The sequence below is a fragment of the Jaculus jaculus genome, chromosome 9, assembly GCF_020740685.1.
Source record: "Jaculus jaculus isolate mJacJac1 chromosome 9, mJacJac1.mat.Y.cur, whole genome shotgun sequence".
NCBI lineage: Eukaryota > Metazoa > Chordata > Mammalia > Rodentia > Dipodidae > Jaculus > Jaculus jaculus.
Window position 1 is genome coordinate 85,118,221 of NC_059110.1, and position 17,009 is coordinate 85,135,229.

The 17,009-nt window shown below is 41.5% G+C and overlaps 1 protein-coding gene across 1 annotated transcript in view; it reads right to left on the reverse strand.

Moving 5' to 3' along the window:
• The window catches only part of Efcab5 (EF-hand calcium binding domain 5), a 147,528-nt gene that overhangs the window by 41,645 nt on the left and 88,874 nt on the right, over positions 1–17,009 (reverse strand). The window contains exons 8-14 of the mRNA XM_045159537.1: positions 15,334–15,433; positions 12,438–13,568; positions 10,269–10,346; positions 10,079–10,171; positions 6,132–6,346; positions 3,332–3,488; positions 1,456–1,745 (exon numbers count right to left, since the gene is read on the reverse strand). Coding sequence (XP_045015472.1) covers positions 1,456–1,745; positions 3,332–3,488; positions 6,132–6,346; positions 10,079–10,171; positions 10,269–10,346; positions 12,438–13,568; positions 15,334–15,433 — 2,064 coding nt within the window. The remainder of the gene's footprint in view (positions 1–1,455; positions 1,746–3,331; positions 3,489–6,131; positions 6,347–10,078; positions 10,172–10,268; positions 10,347–12,437; positions 13,569–15,333; positions 15,434–17,009) is intronic.

A 17,009-nucleotide genomic window follows, 5' to 3' on the forward strand; every position in this document is an offset into this window, starting at 1 on the left:
ACAAGACTACAAACCTTCTGAAATTAATATTTGTATTTAAAATAATTGAAAATCTGTATACCAAATATATTAAGCTATTAATACTGTTACATTAGCACATATTTTGAACATATTCATTAACTGAAGACTCGATATTTGTGTTTTTTTTACATACTTGAGTTTAGCTTTCACAACTTTCTCCTTCCTTTAAAAAATATTTTATTTGTTTATTTTTCATGGAGAGAGAGAGAGAGAGAATGAGAATGGGCATTCCAGGGCCCTCTAGCCACTGCAAACAAGCTCCAGAATGCATGCACCACCATGTATCTGGCTTTATGTGGGTACTGGGGAATCAAACCCAGGTTGTTAGGCTTTGTAGGCACGTGCCTTAATGGCTGAGTCATCTCTCCAGCCCCTTTTCCTTCCTTTATACATGCAGGCATCTATGGAATAATTTATAAACATGTAGTAAAATTTCTTGTAGGGCACCACAGGTCTCTGGTGCCAGTCCAAATAATGCCTCTCTCTTTTTTTTTCTCTCTCTTTTTTTTTTTTTTTTTGAGTGGTCTTCTGGTCCTGGTGATTCCATTTCTGACAGTATTGGAGAATCTAGTCATTCATGAGATGAACCCAGTGAGGAAGTGTCATTATTTGGTGCCAAGCTTCCCTGGACTCATGGAACCTATGATGTGTGTGAAAGGTAGCTGTGCTGCTTCTGCCTGAAAGGAGCAGCGATCTGGGGGACTTTGAGGAAGCAGCAACTCTGTAGGCAGAGGCCCCTTAGGTTCATGCGCCTTAAGTGACAGAATTCTATCATATTCTCACAATTTACTTTTAGGCAGTGCTCTGAGATAGTGTATAATGCTGGATTCTACTTGTACTGGACTTATGGTTAAATAATTTACTTTTATGGTTAAATAAAATCATTCCAAAAACATCAGGCAAGGCAAATATACCTTGAATTACTTGTGTATCTCCTTATTGGTACTTTACATTATCCTCCTATTGTCTAGTCTTATCATTTTTGACTCTCAGTACAAATGAAGTTAGAAATTCCTATATATTATTTCCACATTTTCTCTTTGAATCTTTCCTCATTGTCAACCAGCAATCAATCATTCTGGTTATATTTATCTCACTTGCTTTTTTTTTTTCCTCAAAATAGAGACTCGTGTATTCTTAGACTTGCTGAAATGATCTTGAACTTCTTCCTGCTTCTCCCTCCCTTGTGCTGGGGTTACAAGCATGTGCCATCCTTCCAGGGTTTTTGCAGTGCTGGGGGCTGAACCCAGGGCTTCCTGCATGCTAAGCAAATGCTCTTCCAACTGAGGTACATCCCCAATCCTTTACTTAGTCTTTGGGTAATTTGTAATATATCGCAATGAATAAAGCAGCCAAATATTTTTTCCTATGTATTTTTCCTCAACATCAACCACTGTGAGACTTTTTTGTCATATGTTACTTTAGAAGATATACCTGGGTGAGAGCCTTAAAGGTTACAGTATATACTGGCTCCAGGGACACTCCACTTGTCTCTGCAGCATGTTGGATTTGATATAGCCATTTCTGTCTTGCACAATTCCTCAGACCCTCAGTATGGGTCCTCTCTAAAGAATTCATCAGAAATTCCACAACATTTTCCAGAACTTCATCTCCATTGCCCCTGAGTTCAGATACAACCAATTCTATGTAATTCTGAAATTGTTTTGAAGACAGCTTTATTTCCTGATCAAAGTTTGGCTTTGGAAATTGCATGTACAGTTTAGCTGAAAGACATAAATGGGAAATGGAGAACAAAGCAGAAGTTCAATAATCTATGGGATAAAATTGTGTTCCCCTCTTAAGCAAGCCAAATAAACCCTTAACAACTATGCTGTGTGGAAACTGAGTGGAATAAAGGCATTTCTTTAAAAAAAATTATTTATTTTTATTTTTATTTATTTATTTGACAGAGAAAGAGAGAGAGAATGGGCGTGCCAGGGCCTCCAGCCACTGTAAATGAACTCCAGACACATGCACCCCCTTGTGCATCTGGCTAATGTGGATTCTGGGGATTTGAACCTAGGTCCTTTGGCTTTGCAGGCAAATGCATTAACCGCTAAGCCATCCCTCCAGTCCTAATTTTTTTTACATATTTATTTTTATTTATTTATGAGGAAGAGAGAGGGAGAATGGGTATGCCAAGGCCTCTAGCCACAACAAATGAACTTCAGACACATACACCACCATGTGCATCTGGCTTACATGGGTTCTGGAGAATGGAGCCAGGGTTCATAGGTTTCATAGGCAAGAACCTTAACTGCTAAGTCATTTCTCCAGCCCTAAAAATATTTTTAAAAATATTTTATTTTTATTTATTTATTTGAGGGAAGAAGAGAGAAAGAGAGAGAGAGGGAGAGAGAGGGAAAAGGAGAGAGAAAGAGAGAGAGAGAGAATGGGTGCACCAGGGCCTCTAGCCACTGCAAACAAACTCCAGATGCATATACCATCCTGTGCACCTGGCTTACATGGGTCCTGGGGAGTCAAATTGGGGTCCTTTGGATTTGCAGGCAAATGCTTTAACTGCTAACTCCAGCTCGTAAAAATAGTTTAATTTATTTATTTGCGATGGGGGGGGGGGAATGAATGGGCATGGCAGGGCCTTTTGCCACTACAAATAAACTCCAGATGCATGTGCCACTTTGTGCAGCTTAGGTAGTGGGGATTTGGACCCAGGGCAGCAGGCTTTGCAAACGAGTGCCTTTAACTACTGAGCAATCTCCCCAGCCCAACAGATAATTATTTTAATCAACCAGTTAAAGTTATTGTCATGGGACTTCAAGTAGAATGCAACAAAGAGAACACAGCATTGATTATGGGATCTATTCCTGCCAAATTCATTCTTTCTCTCTCCCTCCCCTCTCTAAACAACAACAACAACAACAGCAACAACAAGAAGAGGCCAGGCATGGTGGCGCAGGCTTTTAATCCCAGCACTCAGGAGGCAGAGGTAGGAGGATCACCATGAGTTTGAGGCCACCCTGAGACTACATAGTGAATTCCAGGTCAGCCTGGGCTAGAGTAAGACCCTACCATGAAAAATCAAAGAAAAGAGAGAGAGAGAGAGAAAGAGAAGAGAGAGTTCACTAGGAATATAGCTCTGGGGTCAAGTGCTTGTCCATGGGGCCCTAAACTCAAGCCCAGGTCTGCAAGAGAGAAGCATTCTAAGTACACCAGCATGCCTCACAGGTATGCCATGCTTCCTGACAGTTGTAGACCAGTGTTCGTTTTCGACTACATGTATGTCATAGTGTGGGGAAACTGGAAGCCACGTTGTTAACACAACTTAAATGAGAAGGTGCTAACAGTTTACCTTTCTTCATAGATTCTCTTTCCATTCCTTCCTTGTATGTATACAGGAGTTCATCAATTTCATTCAGATCCAGAAAGCCAGAGCCATCACTGTCCCACTTTTGAAAGAGAGCTTCTAGGAGAAATCCCTGTCGGATTCTGAAAACATCTTGTCTAAACTAGGATACAAACAATGTCCATTGTTACACAGTGTTCATTGTGCTAGCTGACATTCTGTGTTCATTTCCACAAAAGGCATAGCACTTTTTATAGAAACAGCTTTTCCATGGGGCTAAGGAGATCAGTGGGAAATGCACTGGTTGACCTTAATCTCCTAAATTCCATTTCCCTGTCTTCTCAACCAAAAGCATCTAGGAATTCTCTGTGCTGGACTAAAACACATTAGCTAAGAAAGGGCACTCCTTAAGAATCTTACTTCTGGGATGGAGAGACAGCTTAACAGTTAAGGCCTGTGAAGCCTAAGGACCCATGTTAGACTCTCCAAATCCCATATAAGCCAGACATATAAAGGTGAGGCAAGTGCAAGGTCGCATTTGTCCACTAGGTGGCGCAAGTATCTAGAATTGTATTGCATTGGCTGAGAACTTCACGGCAATTCTCTCTCTCTCTCTCTAAAATCAAATGAATGAATTAATTAATTTAAAAAAGAATCTTACTTCTTTCCATTCCCTCCTTGGTTATTCAAAAATGTGATAAACACTTGGGGACTCTGCCTTGCTTTTTATAGGGCAAGTGTTTGTAATGAAATGGAATGAATGACTGGAAGTATTCAAACAGTGAAAATTGGCTGCGTTAAAAAAATTTTTTTAATTTAACATTTATGTAACTTGATACTGATTTTATTTACCTCTTAACTTTTTCACTAGATTGATTCTATTAATTAGATAATAATTAAGTTAGTAGCTAGATAGATTTATTTCAAAAAGAATGGATAATCCAGGAGGATTGCCTTGAGTACAAGGTCAGCAGAGGCTACAAAGTGAGTCCTTGTATCATAAAACCAAGGACTTGGAGTGTGGTTCAGTGGTAGAGCACTTGCCTAACTTATGTAAGACTCTTGGTTTGGTTTTCAACAGCATACATACATACACACAAGAGTGCATATATACTGTTCTGGTTAAGGGGAGGAGGTCAAACTGAGGAAGAATTAGGTTAAGAAGACTCAAGGCTGATAAAGTTACTTGGATAAGCTTGGTAAAAGGAATTCCCACCTTTTGTATGTGATAAAATAAATTGTTTACATAAGGTGATGTGTATGCATTTATCTATCACCCAAGAAAGTAGTAAGTTCTTAGTAAATGTGTGACTCCTCAGGGCCCATGAATAAAAATATATTCTTAAGGCACAAACATACCCCTAGGTACATGCATTTGCAAGGACACTCACACAGCAGGCAGTGCACACCCACACATGTTTGCAATACACATATGAGGGAAAACTAAGCTACACCTGAACCATCTCTTGCTACAAGCAATCATATAATCATTGTTCAAGGAATGAGTCCTCTGGAATGTAATCTTAGAATAAACAACATATTTAGGGGATGAGGAGATGTCTCAGGAATTAAAGGCACTTGCTTGCAAAGCCTAATGGCCTAGGTTCAATTTCCCAGTACCCACAAAAAGCCAGATGCCCAAAGTGGCAAAGTGGAGTTCATTTGCAGTGGCAGAAGGCCCTGGTGTGCCCATATTCTCTCTCTCTCTCTCTCTCTCTCAAATAAATAAAATAAAGTATATTCATGACTTTGCTGGTTGAAATAAAGTAGGGCATTTGGCTGTAAAAATTTAAAGAAAAACATGACTAGGAGCAAATGAGGTGGAGCTATTTACTTAAAATATGAGAGATGGCTTAGTGGTGAAGGCACTTGCCTGCAAAGCCAAAGGACCTAGGTTTGATTCCATAGGACCTGTGTAAGCCAGATATGCAAGGTGGCACATACATCTGGAGTTCATATGCAGTGGCTGAAGGCTGTGGCATGCCCATCCTCTCTCTACCTACCTCTTTCTCACTCTCAAATAAATAAAAATAAAATATTTCAATAAATAAATATGACATTAGGGCAAATAGCTCAGCCAAGTAAAGTGCTGAGGACATAAGTAGTGGCCCTCCGTATCCATAGAAATGCCAGAAGGGTATGCTGGCCTGCCATTAATCCAAGCTCTCAGGAGGCATAGACAGGTGAACCCTAGGGCAAGATGGCTAGTGGTGGGTTCACGTGAGAGAACTTGCCTCAGTGAGTAAGATGGAGAGTGACTGTGGAAGACACTTGATATCAACTTTGGCCTCTGCATGCATACACACACACATGCACACCCACTGTTACAGTTACCTCCTGTTGCTAGGACAAACATCTGACCAGAAGCAGTTTATGGGGGGAAAGGGTTGGCTTTGGCTTATAGTCTCAAGGGGAAGATTCACGAAGGCAGGGAAAGCATGGCATGAGTAGGAGCTGGACATCACTTCCTTGCCAACATCAGGTGGACAGCAGCAGCAGGAGAATGACCTAAACTAACACTGGCAAGCTAGGGCTAACACACCTTAACGTCCACCCCCAGCAACACACCTCCTCCACCAAGGCTCCACCTCCCAAATTGCCAGCAGTTGGGAAGCAAGCATTCAGGACACGTAAGTTTATGGGGGATACTTGATTCAAACCAACACACACACACACACACACACACACACACACACACACACACACACAGGCATGCATATATGCATACACACCACATGTACATACACACAAACACAAAAAAGAAAAAATTAGTAACCTTACTTATTGTGTTGATAATATTACCTACCTTTTCTAAGGCATCCATTTTTTCTTTTTTGGTTTCAACATAGCCTTTCTGAAAAAAGGAGGCGAGGTCACTGCTGACACTCAAGGGAGTATCTTCACCGACAAATGTCTCCAGGAGTTGCACAAATTGGATAAGATTGAAGGAAGCTGCATTGAAGGCCCTCCTACCTTTTATTTCCTTATAAGACTGAATATTCCTGATAATTGAGTGTAGGTCTGTGGAGTCGGAAACAAAGAACAAGCAGTAAAGTGACCAATTCTCTCAGATCTTATGTAAAATAATTGAGTGCCTCTTGAAATAGATACCTTTTTTTTTTTTTTTTTTTTTTTTTTGAGGTGGGGTCTTGCTTTAGCCCAGGCTGACCTGGAATTCACTATGTAGTCTCAGGGTGGCCTCAAACTCATGGTGATCCTCCTACCTCTGCCTCCCAAATGCTGGGATTAAAGGCGTGCACCATCACACCTGGCTTGAAATAGACACCTATAGTTTTATTTGGGTGCTGGGCACACTCTAAGTGTGAACAGTACCACCGAGCTAAACTCCTAACTCCAACACCTACCAGGTTTCCCTGCGAGGAATCCATGTTCCCCTCACGAGGACAGCCTGCCCTTTTCTTTGGGAAAACATTTCTCTTCACTGTTCGTTTAGAGGAACCAGGTGGTATTGAGCCTCCCAACCTTTACTCTAAGGATGCAATGTAAGGTATGGCTAAAATTCATATATGACAGCAGTCTAAGTATAGGCCAATCTGAACTTTTTAGGGAACTATAATGGGAAAAAAAATCATTTTTTTTGGTCTTCTTATCTTTGAACTAGTACCATATAAGGCTTAGAGATGCTCTAGTGGACATTTTTATTTTTTATTTTTTTATTTTTATTTTTTGGTTTTTCAAGGTAGGGTCTCATTCTAGCCCAGGCTGATCTGAAATTCACTATGGAGTCTCAGGGTGGCCTCGAACTTACAGTGATCCTCCTACCTCTGCCTCCCAAGTGCTGGGATTAAAGGCGTGTGCCACCACGCCCGGCTCTTTCTAGTGGACATTTTTGATACAACATGAGGAAAATTGCCTAAAATTGAAAGTGACACAGAAAACAAGGCTGAGAAGCTGAGAGATAGTGTCTTCTTTTAGATCAGTTGTACCTCCAACAAGCCACCTTCTAGGTTTTTAATTAAATAAATTAGTAAATACTATCATTTCAACTCCTCTCCCTGAGGGTTTTGTTGTGGTTGTTGCTGTTTTGGGTCAGGGTCCCACTCTAGACCAGGCTGATGTGTAATTCACTCTGTAGCTCCAGGCTGGCCTCCAACTCATGGTGAATCTCCTACCTCAGCCTCCTGAATGCTGGGATTAGAGATATGTGCCACCACGCCAGGCAATGTCCCCTGAAAGTTTTGACTAATATATTTATCTTGAAGTTCATTTTTTTAAAATTTTATTTATCTATTTATTTATTTAAGAGAGCGAGATAGGGAAAGAGGCAGACATACACAAAGGGAGAGAGAGAAAATGGGCACGCCAGGGCCTATAGCCACTGCAAATAATCTCCAGATGATGCGCCACCTTGTGCATCTGGCTTACATGGGTCCTGGGAATTGAACCCAGGTCCTCTGGCTTTGCAGGCAAACACCTTAACCTTTAAGCTATCTCTCTAGCCCCTTAAAGCTCTAGCTTACATGAAGTATATTTTATAAAATGTTAGCCTAGTAACTTTTTATTTATTTATTTATTTTTCCAGGTAGGGTCTCACTCTAGCCCAGGCTGACCTGGAATTCACTATGTAATCTCAGGGTAGCCTTGAATTCACTGTGATCCTCCTACCTCTGCTTCCCGAGTGCTGGAATTAAAGGTGTGTGCTACCACGTCCAGTTTTTTTTTTTTAAGATAAGGTTTTGCTCTAGCCCAGGCTGACCTGAAATTCACCATGTAGTCCCAGGTTGAGCTCAGACTCATAGTGATCCTCCTACCTCTGTCTCCCCAGTGCTGGAAATAAAGGCATGTACCACCATGCCCAGCTTCATATTTGATTTATTCACTCATGACCTAATGCCTTCTCTATGAGATTCATATAGCTTAAAAATGATTACTTACACAAAAAAATTGCAACTCAGATGGGTATGGTAGTGCATACCTTCAATCCGAGCACTTGGGAGGCAGACCTAGGAGGATCGCCATGAGTCTGAGGCCATCCTGAGACTACATAGTGAATTCCACATCAGCCTTAGGGGTTCATGTCTATAATCCCAGAACCTGGGATTCTGAGGTAGGAGGATAAACATGGGTTTGAGGTTAGCCTGGGCTACAGAGTAAATTCTAGGTCAGCCTGAGGTAGAATGGGAACCTGCCTCAAAACATATACATAGGGCTGGAGAGATGGCTTAGCGGATAAAGTACTTGCCTGCAAAGCCAAAGGACCTAGTTTGGTTCCCCAGAACCCACATAAGCCAGATGCACAAGGTGGCATATGTATCTGGAGTTCATTTGCAGTGGCTGGAGGCCCTGATGTGCCCATTCTCTCTCTATCTCCCCAACTCTCTCTGCTTCTTTCTTTCAGTTTCAAATAAATAAGTATAAATAAAAATAAAGTAAAATAAAATATAGTACACCAAGATGGGCATAGTGGTGCACAACTTTAATCCAAGCACTCAAGAGGCCAAGGTAGGAGGATCGCAGTGAGTTGGAGGCCAGCCTGAGACTACATAGTGAATTTCAGGTCAGCCTGGACTAGAGTGAAACTCTACCTCGAAAAAAAAAAAAAAAAAGTACATCGAAACTGAAATAAAGACGAGAAAGTAGAACTAGCGGGCCTTAAGAACATGACCAATGCTATGCATTGTCACTGGAATATTTTGAGGATAGAAAATTTGTTACTTGATCCAGGATTAAATGAGAAAAATTTTAGAGGTAGTTAGTTCTACCACTTGTTGATATGAATGGGAAAATGACAAAGTGGTATTTTAAGAACTATGAGTACTATTTGAAGCAATCATAGTTAAATAGGTGGCTTATCTGAAAGCTCCTTCTCATCTGTTCAGTGGAACTTGCTTTGCAAGTCTTCAAAATTAAGATAGATTCTCACCTGCCTGACATGTCTGGATGTAAACCTCCTTGGGGAGATAAATAGCTGGAATTATTTCTACTGAGTTCTAATATCTAATATCTGATTGCTTCTGTATTCTTGGGCCATTCAAAGCAGCTGTAGGGTAATATAGGGTTTTTAAAAAAATGTATACTAGGGCTTAAGAGATAGCTTAGCAGTGAAGGCACTTGCCTGTGAAGCTTAAGGACTCAGGTTTAATTCCCCAGTACCCATGTAAGCCAGATACATGTGGTGGCACATGCGTCTGGGGTTTGTTTGCAGCAGCTGGAGGCCCTGGTGAGTCTGTTCTCTCTCTCAAATAAATAAATAAATAAATAAATAAATAAATAAATAAATATTTTTTCAAGGTAGGGTCTCATTCTAGCTCAGGCTGACGTGGAATTCACTCTGCCTCCCGAGTGCTGGGATTAAAGGCGTGTGCCACCACACTCGACTAAATAAATATTTTTAAAGTATTCTAATGTCATGTTTTAAAGCAGAACATTTATCAATACTATATGTCACAACCAATAGCATATACTTCATCCCATTTTGCATACATTTCAGAATCATCAATTTGCAGGTAAAGATCCCATTGGGAGCTGGGCGTGGTGGTGCACGCCTTTAATCCCAGCACTGGGGAGGCAGAGGTAGGAGGATGGCTGTGAGTTCGAGGCCACCCTGAGACTACATAGTGAATTCCAGGTCAGCCTGGGCTCGAGCGAGACCCTACCTTGAAAAACAAAAAACAAAAACAAAAAAGAACCCATTGGGTCTTTGCTATATCCAGTCTTTATCCTGAGTTGCGATAACAAATCAAATCCACTTAGTGGACTACCATCTGTGCTTTCTACTTTATTAACATGTACCTGTGAACCTAGCGTCACCATAGATTATATCTGCCTGTTCCTCATATTCAGATTTGGCATACTTCATCCTCCACTTACATGTGAAAAATTCACCTGTGAAAAACATTACACAAAACAACCAATTTAATTTCACTTTCACTATGTTTTTGTTCTATAATATAAATGAAAATAAGATTAAATGAGGAGCTACCTGTCCATGATCTTCCTTCTATGTTTTGAGGCTTTGGTTCACAAGCTTTGTCTTTCTGAGACTCCTTTTTTGTCGTTTCTAAGAGATGCAAAAGAAAATACCCACGGATTAGACATACTATAATCTATTAGATATTCGAGGTTAATGATGAAAGAAATTCCTTGCACACAGAACAACTGAAACAAGTAATTTCCCATATATGTTGTGTCATAATGAACTAGAATAAAATCACATAATTATTTTAATTGTTGAAAACAGCTCCATGGCAAAAACTGTTTCTTATTTTCTAATATGGCCACACAAAATGAGAATTCATTTCCCAGTATTCCCCACAGTATGTTATTACTACATGCTTAAATTCTGATCAATAAAATATAAATAAATATTTGAAATGTATGGTGTTTTCTATCTGAAATATGACTTTCAAAAACTCTTCTTGGGCTGGAGAGATGGCTCAGTGGTTAAGGTGCTTGCTTGCAAAGCCTAACAACCCAGGTTCTATTTCCCAGTCCCCACATAAAGCTAGATGCACAAAGAGGTGCATGTATCTGGAGTTCATTTGCAGCAGCTGGCGGCCCTGGAATACCCATTCTCTTTCTCTCTTCTCTCTCCCTCTGCTTGCAAATGAATAAATTAAATAAAAAAAAAAACTCTTGTAGAGAAAAAAATGTGAAAAAGGAGCTGGGACTGGGCATGTTGGCACACTACTTTAATCCCAGCACTCAGGAGGCAGAGCTAGGAGGATTGCTGAGAGTTCGAGGCCAGCCTGAGACTACAGACTACATAGTGATGAATTCCAGGTCAGCTTGGACTAGAGCGAGACCCTACCTTGAGAAACAAAAACAAACAAACAAAATAATAATAAATAAGTAAAAATAAAAAGGGCCCTGGCGGCTGGGAGATGGCTTAGTGATTAAATGCTCATGTTTGCACAGCCTGACAGACCAAGTTTGATTCCCCAGAACACACATAAAGCCAGATGCACAAGGTAGTGCATGCATCTGGAATTTGTTTGCAGTGGTAAGAAGCCCTGGTATATATCCATTCTCTCTCTGTCTCTCTCTGTCTCATACACACATACACATGCATGCAAATAAATAAATAAATATTTTAAATATCTTTATTTTTATTTATTTATTTCAGAGTGACAGAAAAAGAAAGAGGGAGAGAGAGAGAGAGAGAGAGAGAGAGAGAAATAATGGGTGCGCCAGGGCCTCCAGCCACTGTAAATGAACTCCAGATGTGTGCGCCCCCTTGTGCATCTGGCTAACATGGGTCCTGGGGAATCAAGCCTCAAACCAGGGTCCTTAGGCTTCACAGGCAAGTACTTAATTGCTAAGCCATCTCTCCAACCCAAATAAATAATATTTTAAAATACCAAATTGGTTTTAAAAGATGTAAATGTGAAAGAACCAAAATTCTTTTTATAGTTGAAATAAAAGAAAAATTTTGACATGTGTAATATCAAACACTGCATTCAAAAACCTAATTAAAATACTTCTAGATTTTTAAAAATATTTATATTTACTTATATGTTTATTTGACAGAGAAAGAGGGAGAGAGAGAAAATGGGTATGCCAGGGCCTCCAACCACTGCAAACGAACTCCAGATGCATGCACCCCTTTGTGCATCTGACTAACGTGGGACGTGGGGAATCAAACCTGGATCCTTTGGCTTTGCAGGCAAACGCCTTAGCCGCTAAGCCACCCCTCCAGCCCTAGATTTTTTTCTTCACTTGTGATCTTTTAGTACAAATGACATTCTAAGTAAACTGACAACCGAAGCCTTGATTTTTCAAGGTTTAGATTCAATGATGAATGCCAAAATATGTCTGAGGTTGGCATAGCATGGTATGTCCGAAAAGATCCTAATGTAACTATTTTATTTACATACACACACACACACACACACACACACACACACACACACAGAATGGGCACACCAGGGCCTCTAGCCACTGCAAAAGAACTCCAGACACATGCGACACTTTGTGTGCCTGGCTTTCCGTATGTACTGGGGAATTGTATTTTCCATATGTACTGGGAACCCAGGTTGTTATGCAGTGCAGGACAAGTGCCTTAACTGCTGAGTCATCTCTCCAGCCCTCAAGATCCTAATTTAAATGTAAATCCCCTTTCTGCAAAGATACTGCAAACCTCTCTACAAACCAGGAAGTTGAGTTTGTAGAACTAAATTGTCGTCTGCAAGAAGGCTTTTCCCATTCGATGTGGAAACTTCCTCTGACTGTTCAGGACTCTGGGGTTCGACTGTTTGTTCCAAAGACCTCTCTTCTTCTGATGCAACTGTGGTGTATTCCGTCTGGGACACCTTCCTGGATTCGGTACTTTTTTCTAAGCTGCTACTCCTTTCTGCAGGTTGCGAGGCTGAGTCTTCTTCCTGTGCTTCTGGGAGTGTGTCTGGGATTGAGTCTGCGATGGAGTCTGCGATGGAGTCTGCGACTGCCTCTGGGATTGTGTCTGTGTCTGGGGGTGGCTTCCATTCTTCCTCCGACCCCGGCTCTTCCTGTATCGACTCTTTACGTTCCCCGTTCTCTAAAGCTGACACTCCTGGCCTTTCGTGCTGATCTGATGCTGTCGATCCTTGGCGCCGTCTCCGACCTGATAGGGAGCCTTTGCGCGATTCCAGTTCTGGCTGTGACATCTTGCGAGGGTCTGTGCTAGACCTCCTGCGGGATCGTGGCTCTGCTGTTGACTGTCTGCGGTGTTCCCGCCCTGAGGTCGACTCTCTCCGCGGTTCTGTTTCCACCGTCGCCTCTTGCTCTTCAGTTGACTCTGGGTATGCTTCTTGTTCTATGGTTGGGGCATTGAGTGATTCCCATTCAGCAGTTGACCTTCGCTGTCTTGAGTCTCTGCGGCCCCCTTGCTCTGCAATTGACCCTCTCTTTGATTTTTGCTCCAAAGCTGATCCTCTGCGCGATGCTCTGCGTTTTTGCACCGACCCTTTGCGGGGCACCTGGCCCGTGATGGGTGCCGAGGAATCTCTGCGGGCTCTCTGTTCTTTGCTCTCTCCTTGCTCTGTTACTGACCCTGTGGGTGGCTCTCTGCTTTGTTCATCAGTTGAAATTCTTGGTGACTTTTGTGACAGGGTTGATGATGCTGATTTTCCCATTTGATCTTCAGGGTTTTCTGATACCTCTTGGGGTTTGTCATCAGGTTTTCCAGAAAGTTCTGCGGTACTCTTTAGGAGAATTTTATCGAAGTCTTCATAAATGTGTTTCTGAGCGTCTGTGTCTCCCCAGAACTCAGACAACTCTATCTCTTCAAATTCAACAAATGGCCCTAATGCAGAGAACAGAACATGTATCTAACCAACTGATCTTTTACTGTACAGTCACTATAAGTTTCTAAATGAAAATTTAAAAGCATTGAGGACTGGGCAGATGGCTTCACAGTTAATAGCATTTGTTTGCAAAGCCTGTTGGCCTGAGTTCAAATCTCCAGTACCCACATAGATACACAGTGGCACATGCATCTGGAGTTCATTTGCAGTGGTCAGAGGCTCTGGCACTCCCATTTCCTCTTATTCTCTTGGTATCTCTCTCTCTGCTTACAAATAAATAAATAAAATATATTTTTAGGGTTGGAGAAATGGCTTAGCAGTTGAGGCACTTGCCTGAAAAGCCAAAAGACCCAAGTTCAATTCCCTGGTACCCATGTAAGCCAGATGCACAAGATGGCACGTTTGTCTGTAGTTCATTTGCAATGATTAGAGGCTCTGGCATGCCCATTCTCTCCCTCCTCTCCCCTCTATCAAATATGTAAAAATAAAAATAAAAATAAACATATATTTTAAAGAACATTGAACACTGTAGTTATAACATAAGCCTACTACTTTAAGTAAGTAGCAGTTACCATTTTCTGCAGCCAGGTACCCAAAGGAACATTTAAAAAATGCCCACTATTGACAGGTGTGGGGGTGCACGTCTTTAATCCAAGCACTCAAGAGACAGAGAGAGGTAGGAAGATCACTGTGAGTTCAAGGCCAGCCTGAGACTACATAGTGAATTCCAGGTTAGCCTGGGATAGAGCAAGACCCTATCTCAGCAAAAACAAAACAGAATAACTCTTCTCAATGTAATATCTGAAACATTGACATTGTCACTAAAGCTTGTTTTCATTGAAATGAGGGTTTAAAGTTGAGTTCTAGCTGAATTGTGATATAATAGTTTTGAATATTGCTCTTTGGTAAAGAATACATCGAGTTGTGATGGGGAATTTTATGGAAACATGCACCAGTAGATATGCTATAGCCACCATGATTTAGAGAGAGGTTATATAAGGAATTAATTTCTTTCTTTCCTTCTTTTTTTTTTTTAAATATTTTTTATTTTTATTTATTTATTTGACAGAGGTAGAGAGAGAGAGAGAGAATGAATGGGCATGCCAGGGCCTCCAGCCACTGCAAACAAACTCCAGATGCATATACCACCTTGTTCATCTGGTATGGGTCCTGGGGAATCAAACTTGGGTCCTTTGGCTTTGCAGGCAAATGCCTTAAGCACTAAGCCATCCTTCTTCCTCCCTTCCTTCCTTCCTTCCTTCCTTCCTTCCTTCCTTCCTTTCTTCCTTCCTTCCTTTCCTTATTTGAGAGTGAAGGAAACAGAGAGAGAGAGAGAGAAGCAGATAGAGAGTGGGCACACCAGGACTTCCAGATGCTGCAAATGAACACCAGATGCATGTGCCACCTTGTGCATCTGGCTTACTTAGGCCCTAGGGAATTGAACCTTGGTCCTTTGGCTTTGCAGACAAGTGCCTTAATGGCTAACCCACCTCTCCAGCCCTCCTTTTTTTTTTTTTCCTCTCTTCAAGGTATGGTCTCACTCTAGCCCAGGCTGACCTGGAATTTACTATGTCGTCTCAGGCTGGCCTTGAAATCACAGAGATGTTCCTAGCTCAGGCTTCCAAGTGCTGAGATTAGAGGCATGCATCACCATGTCCGGCTTATAAAGGAATTGCTTGCGAGTAGAATGATCCTCTACTATCATATCAGTGTGTACTGTGACATTTCAGCTTCAGCATGCTCCAACCTCTGAGTAGGACTTACATTGTCTTGGGTTCCGGAGTACACTCCTTAGTGTTTTTGAACTTTGGTCATAGAATGCTTCCAGCAAGGTCAATGTCCTCTGCCGATTCAAAGCCATCACCTATGCAGAAAGATAGTGATTGGTAGTTGCAACAGATTTTTATGAAGGTAGATCATGACTTTTTGAAACTTATATCACCATCAGCAGTAGAAGCAGCACCAACATCATCCATCATAATGTAAATAAGTATCAAAAATTAGAAATGGGAGAAATGGCTTAGTTGTTAGAGCACTTACCTGATAAGCCAAAGGACCCAGGTTTCAATTCCCAGGATAAACGTAAGCCAGATGGACAAGGTGGCACATGTATCGAATTTGATCACAGTGGCTAGAGATCCTGGTGTGTCCATTCTCTCCCTCTCTTTCTCTCAAATGAATAAATAAATAAAATATTTTTTAAAAATCAGAAATTGCTGTATCTTGTGTTTAAGTCTTAACTTGCCCATTTTGTTATAGGTCAAAATGCTTTGGACTTAGTGGATATTTAACAAATATCTGTTCTGACTGAATTTATTACGATGAATCCAATGCACAGTATTTAGTTCTCATCTCACCTGGCTTGAATATGTCACATTTAACTGCTCCTTAATGTTCTTGTGTGTGTGTGTGTGTGTGTGTGTGTGTGTGTGTGTGTGTGTGTGTGTAGGGGGTTGTTGTTGTTGTTTGTTTGTTTTGTTTTTGCTTTTTGAGGTAGGGTCTCACTCTAGCTCAGGCTGACCTGGAATTCACTATGTAGTCTCTCAGGGTGGCCTAGAACTTGTGGTGATCCTCCTGCCTCTGCCTCCCAACTGCTGGGATTAAAGGCATGTGCCACCATGCCTGGCTTTTTTTATGGCTTTGCAAGGTAGGGTTTCACACTAGCCCAGGCTGACCTGGAATTCACTCTGTATTCTCAGGGTGGCCTTGAACTCACGGCGATCCTCCTACCTCTGCCTCCCGAATGCTGGGATTAAAGGCGTGTGCCACCATGCCCAGCATGTTTGCTCATTGTGAAAGGTAGTTAAGCAAGGGGTTTTGTATGTAGTCAGTAGCCTAGAACTTGATAAATAGCCCAGGTTTACCTGAAATGCAAGATCCTCCTGCTTTGGCCTCCCAAGTGCTAGAATTATAGATGTCCACTACCACTATGTCTGGCTTTCAAATAGTTTTCGTTTATCCAACTTGAAATCTAATTTATGTGCATAAGGAAATATATTGTGGTGCATGTCTTTAATCCCAGCACTCAGGAGGCAGAGACAGGGGGATTGCCATGAGTTCAAGGCCATCCTGAGACTCCATAGTGAATTCCAGGTGAGCCTGGGCTAGAGTGAGACCCTACCTCGAAAAACCAAAATGAAAGAAGAAAGAAATATATAGTACAAATTTTTAAACATTTTATTTATAAGCTTAGAGATACAGAGAGAGAGAGAATGAGTGTGGGCTCAGCAAGGCCTCTAGCCACTGCAAACGAACTCCAGCTACGTGCACCACTTTGTGCATCTGGCTTATGTGGGTCCTGGGGAATTTAACCCAGGTCACTAGGCTTTGCAGGCAAGTACCTTAACTGCTGAGCCATCTCTCCAGACCTTTCTTACACATTGTAACTGCTGTTTAGTATGATGTAGTCCAAACATCGGAACTTTCGAAAGACTCCCATT